This window comes from Exophiala spinifera (assembly GCF_000836115.1).
Source record: "Exophiala spinifera strain CBS 89968 unplaced genomic scaffold supercont1.5, whole genome shotgun sequence".
Lineage (NCBI taxonomy): Eukaryota > Fungi > Ascomycota > Eurotiomycetes > Chaetothyriales > Herpotrichiellaceae > Exophiala > Exophiala spinifera.
The window spans coordinates 838,390-850,386 of record NW_015622517.1 but is presented as its reverse complement, the minus strand read 5'-3'; the positions used below and the strand labels follow the sequence as shown (position 1 = coordinate 850,386).

The window sequence follows — 11,997 nt, the reverse complement described above, 5'->3', positions numbered from 1 at the left end:
GAGGCCAGAACGTGGCAGTGATTGTAGTCTGCACCGGGGAGGGAATGCAGAAGTGTTCAGTATTTCAGACACCAATAGTGAACGCAGGATATTTCTTCGGTATCTGGAGGTATTGATAGACACGGCGCAGATGCAACTCGTAGGATCTTGGATGTTCACAAAGGTGTAGATGTCCTAGAGGCATTCGAGGCACTCGTGACACTGTATTTGTCCTCATGGTCTGTCGCAAACGCTGGAAGCCGGTGACGGCCGGTGGGGGACAACAGACTTCCGAATCGAGCCAACGCAGAAAAGTCAAAACTCGAGAGGGAGTCAAAGCGTACCAGGATTAAAGTTGTAGACACGGGACTTGACAGACGCACGGACGACGGCATGATCCGGGAGTCCACGCAACCGTGGGCTCGGGCTCGCGATGGAGATTCAGACAGTGGCGTGGTAAGTGGCCGCTGAGGGTAGCAATAGCGATAACGATAACGCAAGAGGACAATATAGGGTCAGGACGGTGATGTTGGCTGAGAGGTACTTAGGAAGAATAACGAGGCTGTCGACGACGACGAGGAGGAAGAGAATGATGCTTGGTTGCGGCGGTTGGTGGAAAAGAACTCGATCGTCTTTGCACTCGCCGTTGATGGTCTGTTCCTTCCTCCATCGTCGATCATCTGCTCTTTCCCATCGCTCGGGGCTGGAACAGGCCATCTTGCCATTGCCAGACCTCGCGATCGATGACGAGAGGAACAACCGTGCTGGAAGCATGATGATCTGAAGCCCAGAAGAGATGGGGGAAGGTTCGTCGCTCAGACCCAAGCGGTCGGTGCCAGCAACGTGGCTCTGTGTTTGTGATGATGGGATCGCGATGAGAAGCTCACGAACTGCTGAGGGTGGATGAGGTGGTTGAGGTGGCTGAAAGGTTGTTTGCGAAGTGTCTCGCGTTGATACGATGGGAGAATTTCGGCCCAGTGTCAGATTGAGGAATCTTCGTCAATAGCGGGCGCCACCATAACATCCAACAGCACCGGACAGACTTATGCACACTTTACAGGAAGATACAGCGAGGTTTGGATCTATAAGGGGATTGATTTGATCATGCCAGTAAGTGCTCCTCGGGCTCCATCACCCCGTCTACACATCCCTGCGCTAGGCGACTCACTACACCATTGGCCGGGCCATGGGTCGAATGATGCCTTGTTTCGTCAGGATCCTTGGTTTGGTGGCATCCTGGAAGGTACTCTTCGTAGTCCATTCAGGCCCAAGGGGCAGCCGTAGAGATCGCTCGTATTGCTGACGCGACTCGAATGGATGAGGCAACTCGGTGGCCAGATATTTTCCGTTGCGCTTCACACGCTTCTCGTTGATGATCACACGTTCCAGTTTGGCATCTTGTCGCTTGTCCTTGGAAACGCCTTTCACTGTGGTAACAGACCGCCCCTTTGCTCGTTTCTGGGCCTTCTTACTGATACCCTCGCCAGCCCAGCTTCCCCATCCAGGGAGGCCATTGTCAATTACCTGGTCGCCCTCCTCCTCTTCCACCTCCTTTTTCTCTTTCGCAAAATCTTGCTCCACCTCGTCGGGACCGGCAAAGATGGCATTAGCGAGAGCAGCATGGTCGTCTTGCTCGTTTTCGGATTCGGATGGGCTAGTGTACCCGTCAAGGTCGGTGTGCGGTACAGTAGTCTGCTTCCTAGGTATTGCCGCTTCTCTGGGGGCCCGCTGCTGGTCAGTGGGTTTTGCGACAACGCGTCCAGATGTAGTCACCTTGTTCGCTGCCTTGCCGGGGCCTTTGGTCGATAAGGATTGTGGTTGCGGCTGCTTTGAGTTGAGTGGTGTAATGACAGAGTTAGAAGTCCGCACCTGGGTGGCTTGACCCATGTGTTCCTCGCCATTGTCATCATCATCTTCTCTCTCAGCATCTGACTCGGGTTCTTCAAATTCACCCTTCTGGACTGAGGGTTGAGAACGTGGCACTTCAACCTGGCCTTGCACGCCAAATCTGCGACGTCCTTTAGGCTCTTCCCAATCGGCTTCGGAATCCTCTGATCTGCCCTGCGCTCCGTCATCTTGCAAACTTCGTTGAAGTCTACGGAGTTCTTCATCGTTCGCCGCTTTCCTCGAAGCTTCTGCCTTCTTCATGAAAGCCATATTGTTAAGGCGAGATTCCGCGTCGACAGGATTGTCATGGCTGAGAGATTGGACTTTTTCTTGCAACCGAACTCTTTCATCCTCCGAGTCCGAGTACTCTTCAGACTCTGACGATTCGATTTCGTCGTCAGCGCCCAGTGTCTTGCCCTCGATTCGTCTGCGTAGTTCTTCGTCGCGGCGAGCAAGGTCTGTAACGCTATGTCGAGCATTTTCATCCCAAGCAGCCCTGCCTGTGGCCTTGATACTCTTTGCCCATTTGCTTTCCCGGTGACGCGCTCCCATTCGCTCCTCGGCACGCCGGCGATCGTTCTTCTCGCGATCCTCGTCAGAATCAATCAAGCCTTGTGCGGCCAGGAGAGACCTGTGCTCCAGCTCGGCCTTCTCTCGTTCCTTGCGGTGTACCCTACGATAAGACTTACTCTTGATTTTCTTGATTCTTCGAGCACGAATTTCTTCTCGGAACATGAGGTCTCTAGCCTTTCTCAGCTCAGCCCGACGTGCCTGAACTTCTTCAAGTGGGAGCTTCTTTTCTTGGAGTTCTTCATAAGCTTGTTCCTGGTCGTCGAGTGATCGCTGCTCTTTGGACATCATGCCGCTTTCCTTCATGATTTCTTGAATGGTGGATTCCAGGACGGTCATGGGTTGAGACTTGGAGGTCGGCCCCAGTTGTTTGCTCACCAATTCACCACTTGCGGCAGGATCGACTAGTGGGAAAGAAAGATGCTCCGCACGGCGATTCTGCTTGACAGTCTCAACCCATTTACCCAGCTCCTTTTTCGTCTCGTCATACGCGGCAGCACGGTCAAGACGATCTTGCTGGCGTTTTGCCAATGGTGGAGCGAGCTTACCAGGGATCCCGTCCTTGTAAACATCGCCCCCCTGCTCCTCGTTATTTTGCAGTATTTTTAGTGACTGTCTTTGACGAGGATCCTTGATATACTGCATCATATCTGCGGCTGATATCTTCGAACCGCTAGTCCCAAATTGCGACGGCCTGTCGGGTAAATTGCTGGGAAGTCGTTGCTTCCTCGATGCAGGGTCCGACCGGCCACTTGAGAGTCCTTCGACGAAGCTCTGTAATCGAGAATGATCACCATCCTCATCGGATACAGAGAATAGGGATTTTTGATCATCATCTTCTGACTGCGAGTCCGAGTCTGCGTCGTCATCGGATGTCGAGTCCTCTTCGTCCTCATCGTCACCGCCCCGGCGAGCATGAGTGCTTTTCTTTTTCTTTTTCTTTCCAGTTGTGTCGGAACCAGATTCGTCGTCCATATCCCATGCCGTAGCAAGTTCAACTGCATCATCACCCAGATCATCACTTTCTTCCTCTTCATCTTCATCCTCGTCGTCGTCATCATCACGCTCGCGCTCCTCTAAATCATGAGCAGCAGAGCGGTTTCTGTTCTTCTTTGGCTGGGCAGTTGTGCTTGCGCTGCCACGGAACGAAAAATCTGCAAATCGCTCCTCATCACTGGCCCCAAAAGCATCCTCGCTGTCTATATCACTGTCTTCCTCGTCGTCGTCAACCCCTACATGCCACCGGTTCCCTTCAAGGTCGGAACCCTCATCTACAGACTCATCTTCATCATTTGTAGCCACTTTCCTCCTCTTTGACGACCGTTCATCAAGATCTGCTCGCGTATGTGGTTCATCTGAATCATCCTCGACCACCCCAAGTCGATGTTGTCTGATTTTCACAGAGTCTGGATTCTCTTGTTCTGCAATCTCGAGGGCATTTAGTCTTCGGTTCTGGGCTGGTCTCTTTCTGGTTGAAGTTTGGACCTTGCCATGTTGCAATGGTCTTCCGTGCGCTTGTCGAGGCATAGTATCCTCACTGGGTTGTTCAGCACAACTTCGTTGAAGGATTGGACTGGGGCCGAGTTTCTCAGAATTATTTCTTGATGGCGCAGGAAAAGTTTTAGAGAATCTTATCTTATCGCCGTCTCTGGACCAAGACTAGTACAGCCTTGCCCGCTGAATAACGTGCCAAGCTTGCAGCCTTGTCGCATGCTCCCTTCGCGTCAGGCTCCATGTCAAGTTCTACGCTTCTATCTTGTACCAAACAAACATGGCACTCGTTATATCTTAGGAGGGATGTTGCGGGATCGGGATATCGTGGCGATCACTTTGTTTTTAAGGTTCCATCAACAGTGCCCTCCAGAAGAACAAACTCGATCCTGCGCCTTGCTTCTTCAATGATGACCAGCGTTTACGATATCAACAGCTCCTAAAAAGGGATCCCAGCCGCTTACAATCCGCTAATTTATCTTCTACCGGGTCAGGCTCCAGGACTGCGCATTGTGGGGCCGACATCAAGTTCTGATCCTCACGCAAGGCAGCGTAGGATCATAGCAGGCATCTTCCATCCAAACCTACAACTCCACAACGCTAACTATTCAGAGAAGAAAGGATACAAGTGAAAGGTACGCAAATTCAACCTCCGCAGATGGTAAACGGCAACCAGCGCGAGAACAGAAACTTCCAAACCCCGACGACCTTTCGCCGCAACACTCGCCATACAAACAAAGCACCGAGCAATAGACCGGAAAATCCTACTGCTGGTGATCGTCGCGCACCAGTCAAGTCTAACTCATTCCTCAAGTCCCTCATTGAGCCATAACGTCCATGCCAGCAGCCCTTGATTATGGAATCAAAGCGGAGGTTCTCGGTGGAGGGAAAGAGCCCTTGCTTGTATCTCTCTTCCACATAGTCGCTTACGTAGCCGGGATCCATTTCCTTGGTCTCGTTGAAGAAGGGCGGTGACCCTGTCTCAATTTCGTAGATTGTGCAACCAAATGCAAAAATGTCTGTTTCTATGCTGATTTCAGGCAGGGGCGGCTCCGGCGTTCGATAGTTGTAGAGGTCATATATCGCCAGTGGTTCGCTATCGTCTATACCCGAACCTCCAAAGTCAATCCATTTGACGTGTTCCTCGTTCGTTTCATCTTTACAGATAATAGCATTGGTTGCATTGACGTCTGCATGGATCACATTTCGCGAATGGATGTATTCAAGTCCGCAGGCAAGTTCGGCAATCCACTCACGTTTCTTTTCGATCGGGAGATCTTGAGTCCTCAACACTTGTCTGAGACATGTTCCTCGTTCCAGGTAGATTGTCTGGCCTTGGATGCGGAGCAATCTTGCAATGTACGGGTGTTGCCCAAGTCGTTCGTAAACGTCCCGCTCTCGCTCGAAATAACGCGTATCGGTTTTAGAATGGTAGACTTTTGCAGCTTCACTGCCAGATAATTTGATCCCGACAGAGAAGCCTGATAGATTGTTGGACATTTTCTGATTTGGTCCAGGAAACTTTAACGCTGGGAATGCTACCCCCTTGACCTCTTATTTATTTACTCGCCTTGACGAGGATAAATCCGATTTGAGAACTAGTCTCTCGCCTGACCTTCTACATCCAGCTGTACCTGTGCCTGTACCTAGCAAGGGCTGGCTAGACACTTCTCATCCCCGGGCAATACACCCCCCTGACAACAGCAAATTGAAATAAGCGTCAGGCGGCTCCGCTTGACCTCGACATCCTTGGTCTTGAACCCCGTATCCTCCTTTCATGACACAGGCTCTTCTTCTCTCTGGCGCAATTAGTCAGCTCAAAACGAACGCCTCCCAAGATGTTCCCTTACAATTTCAATGCGGGCACTGCCAGTGGACACCCCGGAATCATGGCATGAAGGACACGGGCCAGCGGCAGGTGAAGACCCAAAGAGCGCATCACCCTCTCTGGCATCTGTGCAAAAAGGTTCTGGCTTGCGGGCTTTTTCGCAACGCTTGTACGTGCGTTCCTCGACTTGATGCTTTGGTCGGCGAGAACACCTTTTGAATATACGAACATTTTTGGTGTATTCGCACATATCCGCGGTTTTTGGACGAATCCGAGAAAGCTGGCTCTGGACGACAGGCAGAGTAAGGTTTATGATGGGAGAGCGAAGGTGTGCTGCCTGACTTCTTCGTATACCTCGGAGCTGGCCTCGCTTACTCTAAACCAGGAGACAACGTTGACCGTGGGATTGATTGTTATCTCGATGCTCATTCGGTACCAACATATCTAGATTTCTGCCACACAACGCCAATTGGTCGATGTTACCTGTCCGCCTCACCGGTTGTGCCAACGCATTGCCAGGGAACTCGCTACTGTCCAACCGTGGGAGAGCAGGATTCATTCCCAGCAAAGCCCCTGTTCCTATTGCGCCCCGGGAACCCACCACTGCGTTATGGTCGTCTACAGATTCGCCCGACCCCGCCCTGCTTCGACTTGTGTCTCGCCACTCTCCAACCTCTCCTTCAGCCAAGGAATCTCGTCCAGAGAATACCGATAAGCTCTGAACAAGGCGTTCGACTCCCCAGGAAATATCTTTGCCGTTGCCGCATCTGGATATGGCGCAAAGTGAGGATTGACGTACTCCCAGCAAACATAGCCGTCTTTTGTTACCTCAAACACACGACCAAAGGCACTCTCACACAACAAGGTGTTGCCATTTGCCAGCCTCTGAGCGCTGCCCATGAACGGTGTGAAGAAGTATACCATCTGTGAGCGGTCATGGTACTCCCAGACGATCTTCTTGGTCTCACGGTCCACTTCAATGGCACGCGTGTATTGAATTGATTCTCCCGTTCGAAAGGCCCCGTTGTCGAAGATGAGGATATTGCCATTGTCTAGCTCGGTGGCATTGTGTTGCTGTGCCAGCACGTCCGATCCGAGTTTCCACACAATGTCGCCTGTAGATTTCTCGATGATCACGACCGCGGAGACTGATCGCATAGACGCCAGGATGTGCTTTCCATCCCGCATCGGCAACACGGCGTTGATCAGAGGATAATGTTCCCGAGTGTAATGTGGTTGTAACGGGTAGTCCTCTCTAGGTAGGCGCTCCGAGACCTTCCACTGCCACACCAGTTTGCCGTCGGCATCGACCTCATTGATTGTGTCTGCGTAGGTTATGCCGTCGATCTCGGAACCCGGCACACCACCGATGACCTTTGCTGATTCTTCAGGCGAAAGAGCCTCAAGGCTGGTGTAAAGCATTCGACCATCCCCGTAGTGATATTGGTCATGGTGACCAAAGGGGTCGGTGTACTGGCGAACCACTTTCCCATCGGGGGCCAATTCACTCATGATACCTCCGCCGTACTTGTTGAAAAAGGGGAATGGATATGGCCCTCCATCCTTTGTGGTACGCTGAGACGGGCGAAGCGTGTTGACCGCGAGATTACCATTCGGCAGGATCCTCGCATGGCGTCCAATTCTTCCCGGGAGTTTCCACGAATGCACTTCTTGACCGTCGATGTCGACCAGATGCGCAGTGTCGCTGGTCAGTGGACAGAAAAGGGTGTAGCCTCCGAATGATCGTTTCTTGTCGACACCGGTCAGACCGATGCCTCTTCGCTTCAATGTGTTTTGCTCCATTATAGCGTGGGTGCTTGCTGTTTGATCCTGCTGTGATAGATACCCTCACAGTCGCTATATATACGGATTTGACAAGATTCCTTTGATCGGTCTGCCCCGAAAATGAGCTTCAGGCGCTGCGGTCTGGCTTCGAACTCATGTTGGGAGTGGCCGGCTTCCTACGGCATGCCGGCGGCAAACTCGCCTGTGTATCAGCGCCAATCGGATGCGCGCTAGACGCCCACATCGACTCTGGAGCTCGATTGCAACATCGGCGACTAGCACAGACTGGGCGGGTAGACCGGCGGCATGCCGGTGGCATCTCCTCGGACTGATAAGGACGGGCATGTTAAAGTTAACACCTCCCGCAGGGACCTGGAAAGAAGCCCTACTATAGGTCGATATCAACCAGCACGCCATGATTGCCAACCATGATCTCTTCGAGGTCTCACGAGAGGCGACCACCATCATACGAGTTCGAGAGATATCGAGGCAGTATCAAAATGCATATAAGTCAACAACATTCGCCAGGGTGTATGAGAACAATGCAGAAGGAGAAAACGACCTGAAAACAAAAGTCGAACGGCTCCTGGATCTGAAAAGCACATCATAACAAGGTCGCCAGGCGGTCACATATTTCCCCTTTTATACATATACTGCCACCACAATGGGCGCGCCGTCCGAGATGAAGGCCGAAATACAGCCCCAGCACTCGTCCGGCGACACGTTGGTGCTTTCGGAAGACGCGCTCAATGTGCCCGGCTACGAAGCCGACCTCCAGTACGACGCCGCTGAGGCGAGAAAGGCGCTGCTGAAGGTTGACTTGCTCATCCTACCCTTCATCGTCCTCTGCTTCTGTTTCCTCCAGTTCGACCGGACCAACATCGGCAATGCTCTCACAGACAGCATGCGACACGATATCAACGTCGGCAATTCGCAGATCAACACGGCCCAGACCCTCTTCATCGTCGGCTTTGTCGTCACGGAAATCCCCTTCAACATGATCTCGAAGTATGTTGGGCCTGAACGCTTCCTGCCCGTCACGATGTTCTTCTGGGGCATTGTGACATGGTCACAGATATTCATCAAGGATGCTTCGGGTCTCTGGGCGGCCAGGTTCTTCGTCGGAGCTCTAGAAGGTGGATACATACCTGGATTCGCGTTGTACATCTCAAAGTACTACACCAACCAGGAACTCGGCCTGCGCTTCGCCATCTTCTGGGCATCCAACAGCTTCGCCGGTGCTCTCAGTGGACCTCTGTCAATTGGACTCCTCTCCCTCCGGGGGTCTCACGGCCTTCATGGATGGCAGTGGCTCTTCCTCATAGAGGGTATCCTGACCTGCTTCCTGGGAGTCGTCGCATACTTCTACCTCCCCCACGGTCCAGCCAGGCCCAAGGCCTTCTTCGGCAGGTCTTTCATCAACTTCTTCACCGACCGGGAGGCGAAAATCTTGGTCACGCGCGTTCTTCGCAACGACCCTACCAAGGCCCTTCGACACGGAAAGCCCGTCCTGCCCCAGCACATCCTCGAGACGTTCATGGATTGGCGACTGTACGGCCACCTCGTCGGTGCCTTCTTGTCCATGATCATGATTCAGCCCATGAACACCTACGCTCCTTCGATCATCAAGTCCCTGGGCTTCAGCGGGCTCCAGGCCAACGGGCTGAACTCCGTAGGCAGTGTGTGTGCCCTTGTATGGTCGGTCTCCCTTGCATTCAGCAGCGACAAGACGCGGGAACGCGGGTTCCATATCACCGTTGGATACCTCTGGGGAGCGGCAGGTCTCTTGTGGCTGGCGCTGGCACCCAGCGGCGTCGGAAAGTGGGTTCTCTATGGTATGTCCAAGACGTGTCTCCATGACCTTCCTTCCTCAAGTCAAACGATTTCTGACGTTCTATTAGGCGGCGTTGTAATGACCCAGATGGGCATGGGTTCTGCTCAAGCGATCAGTGCCGCGTGGCTTACGTCGAAGATGCAAGACTACAAGCGTCCGATTGCTTTGGCGGCTTATGTGATGAGCATCCAACTGGCCGGATTCCCCGGCATGCAATTGTTCAAGTCGCACGGTCAGTCAATTCCCTCGATTCCAATTTCACAAATCATACAGAGACTGACCTCCCGAACAGATGCTCCCCGGTACAGGCACGGCTTGATTATTGCGGCGTCCTGTGCTATTTCTGGAGCGGTGGTGATCCTGGTTTGGAAACTGCTGTATCGTCTGTTCGATCATGGCGAGGGTGGTGTCGAGACACAGTACGGAATGCCGACGACCGAGAGAAGGACGGCTTCGGAAGTCTAGTCATATCAAAGACCAGAGTTGTGGCCTGGTAACAAGAATAGTGGTCTCCTGATTGGCGGATCCGTGTAACGTCTTCGCACTCAACAAACATTAGGACCGGTCGATATTATTTATAGCTACTTACTTCATCGCCATGCTGGAAACATCCTTGATGGATCCTGTCGCAAGAGGACTGTCCCTATTCGATCACAGCCCCTTTCTTCCCGTTGAATCTAATACTAGAAAGCTCTCAAGCTTATTCGGACCTTGCAAAAATGTGTCTGCTCGCTCTCACTTCCACAGCTCTTTGAATGATGGCATCTCCTGCGCCTACTCTACCTGGTTCAAGATTCGCCCTGGATGCACCAAGTGCCAAATCGCACTATAGAGCAGCAACTCTGCGACTACAAACCCCCAGAACCACCCCTCAGTCGTCCAGAGTCGTGAAGCTGGCTTCGCATAGATCTGGACCGTGTGGAAGACATTCGTCACGACGATGAGGCCAAGCAGGACCACGACCAGGCCGACTACTCTGACCATGTCACGAGCGGGGGTAGACGTTTCGTGACTCAACCGACGGCGTCGGATGTACAGCCTTGTGAGCCAGACGTTGAGAACTATGAAGAGGAGCATGTTGGGAAGCAGTTGAAGAAAGAGGGACGCTTTGATGAGGCGTAGCCCTGCAGTAAGCTCGCCGGCCGAGCGGCCGTTGGGGGAGAAATAGGTGGCGCAGCCCTGCGCGGTGCAGGCGATGATGGCAGAACTGAAGGTGGAAAAGAGGACGGGATACAGCCGCGGGTGGATTCGAGGGACGAGCGCCGGTGAGTAGGCGGCGCGCTCTTTCCAGTCCAGGTGAAGAAGAAACTAAAAGCGCCTTGTCAGAGCGGAAGATGAGAGGGTGAAGGACACATAAGACGTGGGGAAAGAAAAGATAGATTGTTCACTCACTGAATAAATTGGAATGACGAAGAGGTAACTGTTTGAATCTTCCTCTTTAGTTTGGGACCTGGGCTTAAACAGGACAAAAGACACACCTACGTCGCGGTGTAAAAGAGCCCCTCGATGGGGCTGACCTGGTCAGAACCATTGAACGCCGAGACTTCACGACAGATGAACCCGCCCACCATCAGGCCGGCCGCCAAGGGAAGAAAAACGGTGCAAGTCCATGACTTGTACTTGCTGTTACACGTCACACGTGCGGTGTCAGTCAGCTCTCTGGAAGAGCCAGGGTCGGTGGCGAGCGGTTGACTGTCAGACTTGCCTGCTTTGATAGACGTGCAAGAGAGAGGACAGGAAGAAGAGAACGGCCAGGGCGGACGAGGCGCCTTTTGCCACGTGGTGGAGGTACGGATTGACGGTGACTGAGGAATGTGTTAACCTGGAGCACCGCGAGTATGTATACGGGTGAAGATGAAGGATATCCATACATACCTTGCCTGGACATTTTTCAGCGGGTGGAAATTTTGGGCAATCGAGCTGTTGTTGAATCCCAAGGACCTTGTGTTCTCCAAGCTATAATATATACGCTCCCTCTGAGAAAGTTGACATGAGCGCCTGACCTACACGATAGATAGATAGCCCTTGCAAGTTGTTTGACATGCCAACGGCCCAAGGCGAATTGCCAGTCGATGTCGCTAGTGGACGACACGGCGCCCCGAAACGCTCTCTGACTGTGGAGTCAAGGGTCAACGAAGAGACTGTCAGGAAATGCTCGGAGGTGGTGTGAAGTGCGTTCACTCTCATTCGCGGTTTGCACCGTTGTCGTCGTATTCCCGAATGCGAACACGGGGTGCGCCTTACCATGAGCCCGAGTGTCTGCCTTGTTGGGCAGAACTACCCCGCAACATCATGAAGACCGATCATCGAATGCACCATGGAATTGCGTTGGTCGAATTCTTCCTCACCTTCAGTGACAGTGCCCCCGGAAGACTCAGAGACCCCTTGCGGCTCTCCCATGATCTGTGATCCTGGCGGCTTCGTGGTGTGCAAGAGCGGCATCACCCTGTTTCCCGACTGGGGGTGAACCAACGTCGGGCAGACAGGAAGGGCAAGGCGAAAACGCTCAAATTTACGACCGGTATGTTTAATTCAACAGTGCGCCACTATGGCAAGACGTTGTTGCGAGCTCTAGGGGGTGAGCATGAGTTGACTGCAGGAGCTGAGAGTGAGGGTTGATGAT

The 11,997-nt window shown here is 52.8% G+C and overlaps 4 protein-coding genes across 4 annotated transcripts; 1 reads left to right on the top strand and 3 right to left on the bottom strand.

Annotated features, from left to right (window-relative positions):
* Positions 1-1,146: 1,146 nt before the first annotated feature.
* On the bottom strand, positions 1,147-3,963 carry PV08_06893 (uncharacterized protein; the record flags this gene model as incomplete). Its single annotated transcript, XM_016381226.1, has 1 exon — positions 1,147-3,963. One exon carries the CDS (start codon positions 3,961-3,963, stop codon positions 1,147-1,149), a length of 2,817 nt encoding a protein of 938 aa, XP_016234328.1.
* A 609-nt stretch (positions 3,964-4,572) lies between these two features.
* On the bottom strand, positions 4,573-5,427 carry PV08_06892 (uncharacterized protein; the record flags this gene model as incomplete). The annotated part of the gene is made up of 1 exon (XM_016381225.1): positions 4,573-5,427. One exon carries the CDS (start codon positions 5,425-5,427, stop codon positions 4,573-4,575), a length of 855 nt encoding a protein of 284 aa, XP_016234327.1.
* Positions 5,428-6,373: 946 nt separating this feature from the next.
* On the bottom strand, positions 6,374-7,558 carry PV08_06891 (uncharacterized protein; the record flags this gene model as incomplete). The annotated part of the gene is made up of 1 exon (XM_016381224.1): positions 6,374-7,558. The coding sequence occupies one exon, from the start codon at positions 7,556-7,558 to the stop codon at positions 6,374-6,376; it is 1,185 nt and encodes a 394-aa protein (XP_016234326.1).
* A 646-nt stretch (positions 7,559-8,204) lies between these two features.
* Positions 8,205-9,839, top strand: PV08_06890 (uncharacterized protein; the record flags this gene model as incomplete). The annotated part of the gene is made up of 3 exons (XM_016381223.1): positions 8,205-9,375; positions 9,442-9,606; positions 9,667-9,839. The coding sequence occupies 3 exons, from the start codon at positions 8,205-8,207 to the stop codon at positions 9,837-9,839; spliced, it is 1,509 nt and encodes a 502-aa protein (XP_016234325.1).
* Between the last annotated feature and the right edge of the window lie 2,158 nt (positions 9,840-11,997).